Source organism: Trachypithecus francoisi, unplaced genomic scaffold (assembly GCF_009764315.1).
Source record: "Trachypithecus francoisi isolate TF-2019V2 unplaced genomic scaffold, Tfra_2.0 Lachesis_group21, whole genome shotgun sequence".
NCBI classification, from domain to species: Eukaryota; Metazoa; Chordata; class Mammalia; order Primates; family Cercopithecidae; genus Trachypithecus; species Trachypithecus francoisi.
This window is the reverse complement of record NW_022681467.1, coordinates 59,218,897-59,233,763: the sequence shown is the minus strand read 5'-3', so window position 1 is coordinate 59,233,763 and position 14,867 is coordinate 59,218,897. Positions and strand designations below refer to the sequence as shown.

Below are 14,867 nucleotides of genomic sequence, written 5' to 3'. Positions count from 1 at the left end.
GGACAAGGAAACTTTACCCCTGCCCGGGGTCCAGCGCAGCCTCCCCGTCCCCCTGGGCGCGCGGTCCGTCACCGCTCGTTCTCCCCGGCCCTTGCTCCCTCCTCCCTTCCCTCCCTCCGTCCCCTCCCCCCCTACTTCCCCCTCCCCTTCTTCCCCCTCCTCTGCTCCCCCTCCTCTCCCCTCCCCTGCTCCCCCTCCCAGCCGGCTGAGGCGGGCAGGGCCGGGCGGGGCCGCGCCACGGAGCCCACAGCCCGGCGCTCCCGGCCCCGTCGCCGCCGCACCGCGCCCCGCAGGAGAAGCGGAACCGGGCCCGGCGGCCGAAGCGGCCCGCGAGGCGCGGGAGGCATGAAGTTGGGCGCGCACGGGCCTCGGAGCCGCGGGGAGCCGGGAGCCGCCCGCATCTAGAGCCCGCGAGGTGCGTGCGCCATGGAGCTCGGGGGCCCCGGGGCGCCGCGGCTGCTGCCGCCGCTGCTGCTGCTTCTGGGGACCGGCCTCCTGCGCGGTAAGTTTCGGGGCGCGGGATGGGCCCCCTTTCGCCCGCGTTCGGGTGGCCTGGGACCCCCGGAGCCAGAGGGAGGGAGGCTCCTGACTGCGGTCCCAAGCCGCGGGTGCGCGCAACGGGGCGGCAGAGAGGCTCCCCATCCCCAGCCGCACAGGCTGCGCTTGCACCCGGGCTGAGCCAGGCGAGGAGGGAGTTAACCGCCGGCGAATGCGGAGGGCTGGGAAAGGGGGTTTCCGCTGCTGTTTCAGGGCTGGACCCAAAAGCTCGAACTTGAACAGAGGTGGGGCCCCCTTCGCCCTTCCCCCATCCATCCGGCTAAATTTCCCTGAAGACTCCCATGCCTGCTTCCTCCGGTTTAGGGGATCAGAGGGGTGGCCTCTGTCCTTGGCGGCCCCCACCCACCTTTTCTGCAGGAAGAACAAGGTCGGGAGTAGGGACTCTGGGCTTGGAGTCAAGGCTCCCAGGGGTGTAGAACTGACCCCTCCCCCTCCCCAGTCCTGTCTGCGCTCTCAGGCGAGCGGGGCCCAGCAGGGAGGTGGAAGGCTCCCCTCCATCCAGACCCGCCCCAGGTGGCAGCGCCCAGGACAGGAGGGAAACGCCTCAGACCCTGGGGCCCAGACGTGGAGCACAGATGGAGCTGGGGCTGTGCTCCTCCAGAGCGATCATCAAGGGCGTTCTGGGTCTGACCAAGAGCTCGGGCAGGCTGGGGTGCGGAGGGCAGGGGTGCGGAGGCCTCGGGTGCGGAGGGGGCTGGGCACCTGCATCTGAAACACTCCTCCAGCATCAGATTGATGAACCACAGGAGATTCCCTAGGAAGCGGGCGCTTTTGGGGGCCGATCCTCCTTCCTCTTCCTCCTTCTCCCTGCCTGGGCTGGCCCCGCTGCCCTGTGCCCCATCCCGTGCTGCTGTTACCCCCAAGTATCCTCTGACTCGCCGGCCGCTGGAGGCACAGCCCTTCCCTGGAAGTCAGTGTGACAGGAGACCCAAAGCAGTTCTCAGCCCATCCGTTGCCTGGTTTTGTGGTGCGGTGCAAGGTGCTGGAAAGGCCTCCGTGGGCTGAGGGGCCTGGGAAGCTTCCCAGAGGAAATCACAGTTACACCCAGGGGTGGGAGAGAGATGGAAGCCAAAGGAGAGCAGCACATGCCACGCCTGGCACACGCAGAGGTCCTGGGGTGGGCAGTGCTCTTGTGAGGAGCTGAAAGGAAGCGGATGTGGCTGAGCGTGCTGGGCAGGGGACTGGGGCAGCCAGGACAGCTCCCGGCTTCTGTCCCGCCTGCACCTGAGCACTGACCTGCCTCTCCCCGCAGCCAGCAGCCATGTGGAGACCCGGGCCCACGCTGAGGAGCGGCTCCTGAAGAAACTCTTCTCCGGTTACAACAAGTGGTCCCGACCCGTGGCCAACATCTCGGACGTGGTCCTTGTCCGCTTCGGCCTGTCCATCGCTCAGCTCATTGACGTGGTAGGTGGGCGTGTGGCCATGATGCGCTGTGACTGAGGGCACCCTGCGAGGAGCGCCGGGGTCTGGGTGGGCAGAGGGGACACAGCCATCAACACTCCCCGTGGCTGTGTCTGGCCTGGGCTAGTATGCCAGAACAGCAGCCACCAGCTCCGTCCTGCCGGAGCCCCAGCCAAGGGCTGGTTCAGAGCATCCCAGCCAGGCCCTGCCCTTTCCTCCCCCTCGATGTGGGAACACTCCAAGCGGCCAGGTTCTCAGTACAGAGCCCAGGCACCTTCGGAAGAACAGCAAAGGCCTTGCTTGGGGGTGGCACACTGTGACCTGGGAACAACGGGGACAACTGACCGGGAAAGGGGCCAGGCAGGGGCAGGCACTGTGGTGTCCTGGCAGCACCCCAACCTCGGCCGGCCCCAGAGCCCCTCACCCACAGGTCTGGAATGTGGGGTTTGGGTGAGTCTTGGGCAAGTTCTGTTTGTCTGAAGTGTTTCCTTTCTGGTGGGGGGCCCAGGAGGCTGCTGGGAGGATGCCTAGGGGTCCAGCCAGGCCCCTGCAGCGTGGGCCAGTGCACACGGAGCCCCGAGGTGGGGATAGGAACCAGGAGGCTTCGAGGCTGAGAGAACTGAGCTGTGGGAGGCTCGGCCTTGTGCTCAGTTGAGATGCTTGGTTACCTACCCAGGCCTGAGCCAGACTGTCTGGGGGTCTCGGCAGCCCTAGAGGGGCTGGGTGAGGGGCAGCAGAGACATTTCCATGTTTCCTAGCCAGGCTCAGCCACTCCAAATAGGGGGAGATCATCCCTCAGGGTACCTGGCTGGGTGGGGGTGCATAACCTGGGGGCTCCTGCCATGGAAGAGGGCAGGCTGGGCAGGCCGTGGACTCTGGGAGCTGGCCTGCTTGCGAGTGGGCAGCTGATGGCCAGCTGGGCTGCAGGGGCTTGTGTCTTCCACACTGGAGTCCGCCAGCTCCAGCCCTGCTGCCAAATCCCAGCTTGCTGGTCCAGGGAGGGCACCCCCACACGGGGAGGCATTTGTATGCTGCAGAGGCCCAGCCCACACCTTGCCAGGACGCCCAGCCTGGGTCTGCCGCTGTGGGAGGAGCTGCCAGGTTGCAGGAGTATTTTCTCTCTTTGGGAGGCTGGTGGATGTTGGGTAACCCTGGGCCTGGGGCCTGTGAAACGGGGTGAGAGCTGCTTCACTATCCCAGGCTGAGTGGACCACACCCCAGGGGCTTTGAGAGGTGTAGGGAGCTGCAGCCACATTCCCACAGACAGGCTGGTCAGTGGTGGCACTTGCCTGCGCAGGGCTGCGCATGGAGACTCCAGTCAGCCGTCCCCGTCCAAGGTCGGCCACCCAGACCTCCACCCTCAGTGTCCTGGAACTGCCCCGAGTGGCTCCTGTGGAGTGTCTCTGGCGGAGGCCCAGCCAGAAGACAATGAGCGTTGCACAGGCTTGGCAAGCCTGCTGAGGTTTGCAAACATGGCTGCAAAGTGGTGGCTGGCAGAGGTGGCTGCTGGCGGCTGCCCAAGGCTCTAGGTCTGCCACCCCCCAACCTGGCTGCCTACCTGAGCTTCTCAGGGCTCAGTCCATGGCTCCCTACACCACCACAGAGCCCCCAGTTTGCTCAGGAGACATTGAGGCCAGGAGCACACCCAGCACCAAGACTCCCAGAGCTGCCCACCCCTCTCTCCACCCTGCAGCCGGCTAAGGACTCACACGAGCATGTACACGTGGGTGCTGACGCTCCTGGGTGCCCAAGGCTGAGGGCCACGTGTGTATGGAAGGGGCTGCCTTGTGTCCACACGTGGGTGCTGACGCTTCTGGGTGCCAGCCTAAGTCCGAGGGTCACGTGTGTGTGCAAGGGGCTGCCTTGTGTCTGGCCCACTCTGTCTGTCCCACCAGGGGCTGGGGACTCACATGTGCCCCCTTTGCGGGCTCATACTTGTTACAGGTGCCATCACCAGGGTCTGTCCTGGAGGGGATGTGAGCTGCATATGTGAGCTCAGGCCCCAGGACTGGCTGCACAGGAGGGTCTGGAAGACCCAGTGCTTTTCTAACCAGCCCAGGCCAATGCTGAGTGGTGGTGAAATGTACGGTGTTGACCTGCCCTCTACTTCAAGGGCACCTGAGAGTGATGGCTGCAAAGGGGCAGGGCAGGACACTGGGCAGGAGGGCCAGGCCTGGCCACATGAAGCTGGTTCTGAGGACCCTGGAGCTTCCTCGGACACACAGGATGAGGCCCTGAGGGGATGAGGTCCTGTGGGGAGATATGGCCCTGCGGAAACGTGGTCTATGGGGACATGATCTGTGGGGATGAAGTTCAGTGGAGACGTGGTCCTGTGGGACGTGGTCTGTGGGGATGTGGTCTGTGGGGACATGGTCCTGTGGGGACATGGTCCGTGGAGATGTGGTCCTGTGGGGACGTGGTTCTGTGGGGACATGGTCCGTGGAGACATGGTCCATGGAGACGTGGTCCTGTGGGACATGGTCCGTGGAGATGTGGTCCTGTGGGACATGGTCCGTGGCGATGTGGTCCTGTGGGATGTGGTCCTGTGGGGACATGGTTCTGTGGGGACGTGGTCTGTGGAGGTGTGGTCCTGTGGGGATGTGGTTCTGTGGGGACATGGTCCGTGGAGATGTGGTCCTGTGGGATGTGGTCCTGTGGGATATGGTCCTGTGGGGACATGGTTCTGTGGGGACGTGGTCTGTGGAGATGTGGAAGGAGGTGAGTGGTGAGTGGGGCGGGCTGGAAGGGGATGGGGTGAGCGGCCCAGCTGCACACAGAGACCTTGAGTGACAGGTCCCACCTGCTCAGGTCATGAGGCACAGTCCTGGAGAGGCCACCCTGGCCAGCAGTGGAACCCACTTATGTGCCAGGGGCAGCTTTGCTGGCTGTGTGTGCCCACGTGGGGGGCCTCGTCTGCAGAGGGGCTGCCCCCAAGGGCCAGGAGGGAGCAAGGCAGGTGGGCAGAAGGAGGCTCCCCGTGCCTGCCACACCCATCCTTAGCTGGGGGAGCCTGTGAGGCCGCTGACCTCCTCTCCAGTTTCCTGCTGGAGATGTTTGCGGCCTTGTCCCCACATCCCTAGGTCTCCTCAGAGTCCCATCCTGGGCTCAGCTGCCTCCAGGGACAGGGCACTCGCCTCCTCCAGAGGTCACCCATCCACCATGTCTCGCCCTGGCCCTGTCCTTGTGCCAGTGGCTGTGGATGAGGAAACCCAGGGCCAGAAAAAGACACCAGGGGGTCACTGGTCCCTTCCTCTCTCTGTGCCCTAGGATGAGAAGAACCAGATGATGACCACGAATGTATGGGTGAAGCAGGTGAGTGGGAGGGCACTGCCCTGCCCTGGCCCTGCCCCAGCCCTGCCCTCCCCCACACCCCTCACCCTGCTGCCCTGCCCTGGCCCTGCCCCATCCCTGCCCTCCCCCACACCCCTCACCCTGCTGCCCTGCCCCACCCTGGCCCTGCCCCAGCCCTGCCCTCCCCCACACCCCTCACCCTGCTGCCCTGCCCCACCCTGGCCCTGCCCCACCCCACCCTCCCGCACACCCCTCCCTGCTGCCCTGCCCCACCCTGGCCCTGCCCCACCCCACCCTCCCCCACACCCCTCACCCTGCGGCCTCCCCCCGCCCCACCCCGTCCAGGAGTGGCATGACTACAAGCTGCGCTGGGACCCAGCTGACTACGAGAACGTCACCTCCATCCGCATCCCCTCCGAGCTCATCTGGCGGCCGGACATCGTCCTCTACAACAAGTGAGTCCCCTGGGGAGCTCTGCCAAGGCCCAGCCTGGCCCAGCAGGGCCTATGCCAGCCCCATCCATGCCAGCCCAGGTCCAGGAAGGAAGAAGCAGGAGCAATGGAGAAATTGGTGGGGGTTGAGGAGGGAAGGGTCCCCCCAGGCCAGCAAAGAGGCTGAGGGCATCCCTGGGTCTCAGCACTGGAGCTTCAGAGCCAGAGGGGCCTGAGAGTGGCTGTGGCACCTGGGCACAACATCCCTGCCTGGACCGGTCCTGAGGCCTGGGGGCTGGCTCCTGACCCCGGACGTCTTTGCCCCCACCCTTGATGGTTGCAGGAGAGCCCTTTTGGGCTGGAGCGCTTTTCACAATCAGACCCCATCCTCGGATTTCTGGGAGAATAGTGTGGACCGCAGGGTGCCGTGGAGAGGGGTGAGGAAGCCCCAGACGGCTCCCATCCCAGCAGGGCCTCTGCCTGCTCTGCACACTCAGGCCCTGCCCAGGACAAACATCACACCCCGTCCCCAGCAAACAAAGCCTCGGGCTGGGCCAAGCCTGTGTCAGGCTCCTGGGAGGCCAAGATGAAGTCTGGTCATGGAAACGGGTTTCCTGTGCCTGGAAGCCAGGGCAGCGTTGCCAGGGATTGGCCGTGGCAGACGGTGGCCTCCAGAGGCTGCTGTCCTCCAACTTGTCCTTCCCACAGATCTGTGCCGAGGGCCCTGCGCCCGGCAGCAAGCACTCTCTGAGCTGAGTCCTCCAGGGACTATCTCTCGCGACAGGCTCAGGGCCTGGGCGCGGCAGGGTCGAAGCTCCCACAAACAAAGCAAATGGAAGCTCTTCCTCCTCTCCTGTCCCAGCCATCTGCCCACAGCCCCTTCCAGGCCCCAGGGCGCCTGCCTGACCTACAAACGCTGCTGTATGATTAAGAACCATCGGGCTCCTCTTCCAACTCAATTGATTCCAGTAATGGCAGTGGGAAGAGGGGTGAAAGGGGGCCGGACGCTCTTCCAGGGTGCATTAGGGGAGGTGGTCAGTAGTGAGTGGGTGGCGAGTGGTCTTCCCTTAGGACAGGCTCCCTGCCCCCTGCAAGATGCCCAGCCACCTAGATCCCCGCCACCAGGACCGTGCACCGAATCCACCTGTGTGACTCACAGGGACATATTTCAGGGAGAAGTGGAAATGCCCAGGATGGGCTGGGCAGAGAAGCAGTTCTGGGTGCCTGTACACAGCCCTCCAGGAATGCAGCCCCCAGGAACAAAGCCTCTGAGGACCACAGCCCCCACTGTGACCTCAAACCCCCAGGACCACAGCCCCCCCAGTACTGCAGCTTCCCCATTTCCACACCCTTACCAGGACCATAGCCCTTCAAAGACTGCAGCCTCCACCAGGTTCACAGCTCCCCCAGGACCACAGGCCCCCAGGACCACATTCCCTGCCAGGACCACAGTCCCCCCAGGACTGCATCCCTGCCTAGGGCTACAGCGCCTCCCGCAGAACTGCAACGCCCGCAAGGATCACAAGTTCTCGCCTGACCACAGCCCCCTAGGACCGCAGCCCCCCTAGGGCCACAGCCCCGCCTAGGACCACAGCTCAGGCGAGCAGGGTGTGCTGCCACCCCATGTCCTCCTGTGTCTCCTCCTCACCATGGCCTGTGGGAGGTAGTGGGGTAACCTGTGGGATACAGTTGGGTGACCCCAGTTTTCTCTTCAGGGCTGGGGTTGTCACCGAGGCTCTCTCTGGACAGGACCTGGGGTTCCTGGAGTCGGTGCTGGTGCTGGTGCTGGGGTCTGCTCCCACCGAGGAGGCCTGTTTCTGGGGCAGCAGGTGACTGTGGCTGGTGGCCGGCCAGGCTGCAGGGTGGGAGGCTTTGGCCACCCCCAGCTGGGGGCCCTGCTGTCCACTTGGGGCTTCTCTAAGATTGGCCCTTTGGGGCAGGAGCCCAGAAATCCCTGACCTGGGGATCGGGGTGGAGGGGACAGAGGGTCTCATGCCACCCTGTGGGCCCTGGAGCAGGAACCTGGACCTGCCAGACTGGGCGGCTCCTCAGACCCTGCCTGCTCCAAGGGTGCAGCTTTCCAGAACCAGCTCACAGCTCGGTGGTTCAGCCCAAACAGCGTTCTCCTCAAAGGCTCCCCAGAGGGCGGCCGGAGCCAGGGGTGGGCAGGGCAGGGAGCAGTAGTGACGCGGCCCAGGGATGCTGTGGGACCTGGGGGCTGGGGGACCGGGCCCTGACCTTGTCCCATTTCTTGTGGCGGGATGGAGGACCCTGGGGGAGGGGAGCCCTGCCCAGAGTGACGTGGACCTGCACTGTTCCCAAGCACAGCCCTGATCCCCTGCAGCCTGCATGCTGAATGGAGTAGTCACCCACTTCCCGTAGGAGAAGGTTTTCATTTGTGCCTCAGAAGGTGGAGGGCGTTGGTTTTTGGAGAGATGGGCTTGGGAAAAGGAGCAAACTTGAGCCTGATTCCACCCAGACTGAACTCGGTGGCCAGGCCCTGCCCCACGCTGGGGGGACCCTTGGGGGCCAGGCTGTGCTGGGCCGGATCCGTGTGGAGATGCAGCTGGTGGCTCTTCCCGGGTCTCCCTCCCTCTGCAGGGCGGCCGAGTGGCAGCCCAGCCGGCGGTGTTGGGTCAGGACCAGTTCAGCAGGGCAGAGCCTCAGCACCGACCGAGACCGTGGGGGGCCAGGTCTCCATAACCTGGAGGGCAGAGCTCCAGCAGCGGCAGCTCCACAAAGGGATGGTCCCTGAGGGTTGGGAGGGAGGTTGAGGTGCAGGCCTGGCCCTGGAACTCCTGGGCAGGGACAGAGGAAGCTCAGGGAACAGTGGCCAGCTCTGCCCAAGTACCTGGGGAGGCCCTGGCCTTTGAGCAGGCTCTCAGGGAATGAGACAGAGGAGGGATGGGCAGGGGTCCAGGCAACTTGGCAGAGGTGAGCAGAAGGTGTGTGGCTGGGCAGCCACTCCCCGGGACACGTCGTGCCCCACCGTCCTCCACAGAGCTGAGCCTGGCCCCATACCCACCAACACTGTGGATTTAATGGGGCCTCAGGCTTCCCATTGGTGGGGACTTCTGTGGGTGGGGGGTGGGGGGTCAGCTGCTTCAGCCCCGAACGTGCTCCTGCAGTGTGTCCTACCCAGCCAGCCACTGTCCATGGAACCAGGGGCTGGGTCTGGGAGCTCTGTCTACCAGGAGGAGTTCAAGGGACATCAGCCCCTCTCTCCATTGCTCTGTTGCCCACCTGGGCCTGTGGACAGAAGACCCATGTCCTCAAGGCAAAAGAGAGCCCAGAGCCAGTGGCTTAGATGTGGCCCTGGAACTGGGCAGTGCATATGCAGCCTCACTGCATTGTCCCTGGGTGGCCAGAGCACCTGTCCTTGCCTCTGTGGCCCCTAGTGTCCTCATGCTCACACACCGGGAGGTGGCCTCCAAGTCCTTGGGGTTAATGGCAGAAGCTGGGTGAGGAATTCCCGTGGTGGGCAGGGATGCTACTTGGAGGGGCAGGGACGTGGGGATGCTGTGTGTCCCAGGAGGTGTCGCTGAAAGACTAGCCCCATCCTTGCGCCACTCACGGGTAAGAAGAATCACCAGTAGCAGTGACTGTGTGTGTCAGGCACCTGTAGGTCCCTTCCTGTTCTCTGAACCATGTGCTACACCCAGCTCAGGAATGATAAACTGAGGTGCACGAGTAAGTGAAGAGACGAGCAGTGCACCTGGGCAAGGCTGCCAGCCTTTCTGTGCTCCTGTGATGTGAGAATGCCTCTGTGTGTGGGCGTGGGCGTGGATGTGGATGTGGACAAGGATGTGGATGTGGGCGTGGGCGTGGATGAGGATGTGGGCGTGGACATGGATGTGAATGCGGACGTGGAAGTGGACGAGGATGTGGATGTGGACGTGGGCGTGGGCATGGATGTGGGCATGGGTGTGGATGTGGACGTGGGCATGGACGTGGGGGTCTCACTCCCTTCGATCTTCCTGCCCAGTGCTGATGGGGACTTCGCAGTCACCCACCTGACCAAGGCCCACCTGTTCCATGACGGGCGGGTGCAGTGGACGCCCCCGGCCATCTACAAGAGCTCCTGCAGCATCGATGTCACCTTCTTCCCCTTCGACCAGCAGAACTGCACCATGAAATTCGGCTCCTGGACCTATGACAAGGCCAAGATCGACCTGGTGAACATGCACAGCCACGTGGACCAGCTGGACTTCTGGGAGAGCGGTGAGTGGGTCATCGTGGACGCCGTGGGCACCTACAACACCAGGAAGTACGAGTGCTGTGCTGAGATCTACCCGGACATCACCTACGCTTTCGTCATCCGGCGGCTGCCGCTCTTCTACACCATCAACCTCATCATTCCCTGCCTGCTCATCTCCTGCCTCACCGTGCTGGTCTTCTACCTGCCCTCCGAGTGCGGCGAGAAGATCACGCTGTGCATCTCTGTGCTGCTGTCGCTCACTGTCTTCCTGCTGCTCATCACCGAGATCATCCCGTCCACCTCGCTGGTCATCCCGCTCATCGGCGAGTACCTGCTGTTCACCATGATCTTCGTCACCCTGTCCATCGTCATCACGGTCTTTGTGCTCAACGTACACCACCGCTCGCCGCGCACGCACACCATGCCCGCCTGGGTACGCAGGGTCTTCCTGGACATCGTGCCGCGCCTGCTCCTCATGAAGCGGCCGTGTGTGGTCAAGGACAATTGCCGGCGACTCATCGAGTCTATGCACAAGATGGCCAGTGCCCCGCGCTTCTGGCCCGAGCCGGAGGGGGAGCCTGCCGCCACAAGCGGCACCCAGAGCCGGCACCCGCCCTCGCCGTCCTTCTGTGTCCCCCTGGATGTGCCGGCTGAGTCTGGGCCTGCCTGCAAGTCGCCCTCCGACCAGCTCCCCACTCTGCAGGCCCCGGAAGCTGAGAAAGCCAGCCCCCACCCCTCGCCTGGACCCTACCGCCCACCCCACAGCACCCAGGCACCAGGGCTGGCCAAAGCCAGGTCCCTCAGCGTCCAGCACATGTCCAGCCCTGGAGAAGCGGTGGAAGGTGGTGTCCGGTGCCGGTCTCGGAGCATCCAGTACTGTGTTCCCCGAGACAGTGCCACCTCTGAGGCGGATGGCCAGGCTGCTGGCGCCCTGGCCTCTCGCAAGACCCACTCGGCTGAGTTCCCACCCCCAGACCAGCCCTCTCCATGCAAATGCACCTGCAGGAAGGAGCCCCCTTCGGTGTCCCCGAGCGCCACGCTCAAGGCCCGCAGCACCAAAGCACCACCCCGGCACCTGCCCCTGTCGCCGGCCCTGACACGGGCGGTGGAGGGTGTCCAGTACATCGCGGACCACCTGAAGGCCGAAGACACAGACTTCTCGGTAAGTCCTGCCCATGGCTGTGCTGGGCGCCTCTGGCCCAGATGGAGTCGGTGGACACCCTCCGTTCCTGGTGCGTAATCCGGGAGCTGGGCCCAGGCCTCAGGCTGCTTTGCTTTGGGGTGCAGGGCATGGCCTCTGCTGCAGCAGCCTCACCCCAAGCTGCTATGTGGCCGCAGGTCCCAGGCTGAGCGGGGCAGGTGGCCCCGAGAGGCTGGCACAGGGTGGATCCTGGTGCCGCCTCCGACTCTGGGACTCAGTGGGCTTCGGCAGATGGCAGGGTGAGGGGCCACAGGCAGCATCCTTCCAGCACAGCACGGGGGCGCTCTGGGAACTCCTGCCCAGCAACGCCCAAGTCCCCAGAATGCAACAAGGCACTGCCAAGTCTCTTCCCCCAGGGCGTGCCTGTGCCTGCCCCATGGGCCTCCCTAGGGCCCCTCCGCACCTGGGGCCTGGAGGTAGGGGGCTTGGAGAAGATGGGATGGGATGGGCTGGGGCAGGAGAGAAGGATCCGGGACAGGGACACAGCCCCAAGACCGCCAGCCCCATGCGGCCAAGCTGGGGACAGGGGTGGGAGAGCCATGGACTGGGGGCAGAAAACACAGACCCCACTGCTAAGGCCCCCCGGGGCCCTGGGCCAGCCCACCTGCCCTCACCCTCACGCACCAGGCACCGGCCGCACAGCGGCCTCAGGAGCTGTGGTTTCTGCTAAGTGGCAGCCATGTCTGTGTTACCTGCGGCTCGGCAGTCTCCTACCCGTTCCCTGCAGGAGAGGCCCCGGGGCAGAGCCAGCTTTGCCTGACACCAGCACCAGGTAGCCTCCCTGTTTCCTTCTGCAGACATTTGCTGTTTGTCGCAGGTGGGGAGGCGCAGGGGCCAGCGTCCACAGACAGGACAATGGGGCCGGATGGGTGGGGCACGCAGGCGGCTGAGGGTCTCAGCCTCAGCCGTGCAGCCCGTGACGTCCACAGCGACAACTTGGCATCTGTCCTGCCATCCACCTGCTGTCGCTGGCACCTCCCGGCTCTCGTCCCAGTGCCAGGGCCTGGCGCCCTCAGGGGTCCGCCTCCACCTGAAGGGGCTGCCTCCGCCATCCTCGATGGTTTATTCAGACGCATCTGGTGCCTGCCCCCACGAACTGAGCGAGCCCCAAAGCGAGGGGACGTGCTCCACACCCCTGAGAAGTGAGGGGGCTGCTTGCCCCACACAGCCACCCCCACTGAAGCCCAACAAGCTGCAAAGCCACCTGCACGTTCCAGAATGTTCTGGGGTCACGAGAGCAGCCTGGAGAAGTGTCAGGACCCTGCTTTGCTGCCAGCTCTTGAAGCTAGAGGCAGCTGTGCCCAGGCCGTGCCACCGTGGGGTCGGATGCTTTTAGGTGTTTGATCAAAACGGCCCTGAAGCCGGCAGTGGGTCTGAGCTCGGCGGTCGGCGCAGCCTGGGCCCCCTCCAGCAGGCTTGTGGGCCGAACGCTGCCGCTGCCTGACCTGGTTCTGGGCTTGTGGGGAGCAGAGCTGACTTCACAGGAGCCGCCTCGGGGACAGAGGGAAGGCTTTGGTCTGCCGCTGCGTTTCATCTTCAGGGCGGATGGAACGCAGCACACAGAACCCAGGGAACTAAAGGCACATGGGAAAGGGCGAGAGGGTGGCCGCGTCCCTCCCCCAGAGCCGAGGCCTGAGCAGGACTTTATTTATAAGTGACCCCGTTTGCCTTCAGGCTTCCCGTAAATAAATACGGCCATTTTGGTTCAGTTTAACATGATCAGGACACCGGGGATTGCTGCAAAAAACCAGAGCAGGAGGCGGCACTGTCCTCTCCCATCCCTCATCATCCACAGGCCTGGGACCCAGGATACCCTCATGGCCTGGCCCAGAGGCAGCTCGTCAGCTTGGGGTTGTCTCAGGTCCTTCTATACAGCAGAGCCAGAGACACGGGACGGGGGAGCCACAGATGCAGGATGGGGAAGCCAGAGACACACAGGACAGTGGAGCCAGAGACACAGGTCAGGGGAGCTGGGGACACAGAGGACAGGGGAGCTAGAGACACAGGATGGGAGAGCCGGGGACACGGGACGGGGGAGCCGGGGACGCGGGACGGGGGAGCCAGAGATATGGGACAGGGGAGCCAGAGACACACAGGACCGGGGAGCCAGAGACACACAGGGCAGGGGAGCCAGAGATGTGGGACAGGGGAGGCGGGGCCAGGGAAGTGGCCAGCTGCATGAGTGCTTTTAGTTGCACACAGCGGCTGTCTTGAGAATGGCTTCCCGACTCCAGGCCTGACCGGGCCACTGCCTCTGCCGTCCCCAGGCCTCTGCTCCTAGGGGTCACCCAGGGTGGGGTCCGCCCTGCATCAGCCCCAGGAGTGTGGGGTTAGAAGCCGGACCGGGAGCCGGCACCCGCTGTCCCTGTTTAGATGTGTAACTGTAGCCACCCCTGATAGCTGTGCACCTCAGTGTGAAAACGGGACAGGCCAGGGGAAGCTCGAGTGAGAGATCGCAGATGGCGGTGGCTGTGCAGGCTCCGTGTGTGCTGCTCTCGTCCGCCCTCTGGCCCCGGGTCCTCCCTGTGGAGCATCAGCTGGCAGTGCTGCCCACGACCAGTGTGTGGGGTTAGGCCCTGTTATCCCAAACCCAGCAGGCTCCCTGTCTTACCCTGCTCAGCGAGGCTGTGCCCCCACCGGGCCTCATTTTCCCATCTGCAAAACGGGGAGGGGGACGGGCCTCCATGGTGCCCCTCCCAGCGCTGGTGAGCTGACAGCAGACCCCTCACGGGGTGCCTGAGCCCCCCTCCCCCGTGCCCCCTTCCTGAAGCGCAGACTGCCTGCTGAGAGGTGGGGGCGCTCAGGGCACAGTGTAGAGCCTGTCTCCACACGGGGGTCTGCCCAGCCGGAATTCCCAGGGTTCCTAGGTCCTTCTGCCCTGCACCGTAGTGATGCTGCCACCTGCAGAGCGCTGGCTCTCCTGTGCACCCCGATTCCTCCCCTTGGTGCAGGTGTGTGCGGGGTGCACTGGCAGCCGTGGCTGCCTCGGGTGGAAGGTGGGAGGTGGAGAAGCTGCCGCTGGCAGTGCCAGGGTCCTGAGGGCTCTCCCGTGGGCGGCCGGGCCTGTTGGAGTGACGGTGTCTGTGCTTGCAGGTGAAGGAGGACTGGAAGTACGTGGCCATGGTCATCGACCGCATCTTCCTCTGGATGTTCATCATCGTTTGCCTGCTGGGGACCGTGGGCCTCTTCCTGCCGCCCTGGCTGGCTGGCATGATCTAGGAAGGGACCGGGAGCCTGCGTGGCCTGAGGCTGCAGCACATGGGGTCAGCGTCCATGAGGCCGGCCTGGGGCTGTGCTGGCTCCTCCCCGGACTCTGCAGGGTCACACATTTGCCAAATTATCCTTCCTGTTCTGTGTCTGCCATAAGACGGCCTTGGATAGGGACACAGCCTCTGGGGAGACGGAGTGCAGAGCTGCTTCCAGTTGGGCTGAGGCCCCAGGAGGCAGCGGCTTGGAGCAGCGGTGAGGGTCAGCGCCTTCTACCTGCAGGACTCGGGTTAAGTCCAGTGCAAGAGTCTCCTGAGCTCCCCTGCAGGTGGAACTCCCTCCTCCTGGTCTCTCAGCAGACCCGGCGATGGTCCCGACCGCCCCAAGGGACCCTTGAAGGACTTCATGCTCCTTCAGCCCCAAGTGCCCCGTCTTCTGGAGGCCTGACCACCTCTCCCACCCACCGCATCCTGCACCTGTGTGGGCCTCAGCTCCTCCCCCAGGGTCCTCGGGCCTCGCTGGCCCCAAAAGCGTGAGCCAGCGGCGCTCCAATCTCCTTCACTAGGAGTGGGTCCAGGCA

The 14,867-nt window shown here is 64.5% G+C and overlaps 1 protein-coding gene across 1 annotated transcript; it reads left to right on the top strand.

Moving 5' to 3' along the window:
• Nucleotides 1–218: 218 nt before the first annotated feature.
• CHRNA4 (cholinergic receptor nicotinic alpha 4 subunit) lies at nucleotides 219–14,867 on the top strand. Its single transcript, XM_033187109.1, has 6 exons — nucleotides 219–502; nucleotides 1,811–1,962; nucleotides 5,227–5,271; nucleotides 5,596–5,705; nucleotides 9,667–11,041; nucleotides 14,174–14,867. The coding sequence occupies exons 1-6, from the start codon at nucleotides 427–429 to the stop codon at nucleotides 14,297–14,299; spliced, it is 1,884 nt and encodes a 627-aa protein (XP_033043000.1). The 5' UTR covers nucleotides 219–426; the 3' UTR covers nucleotides 14,300–14,867.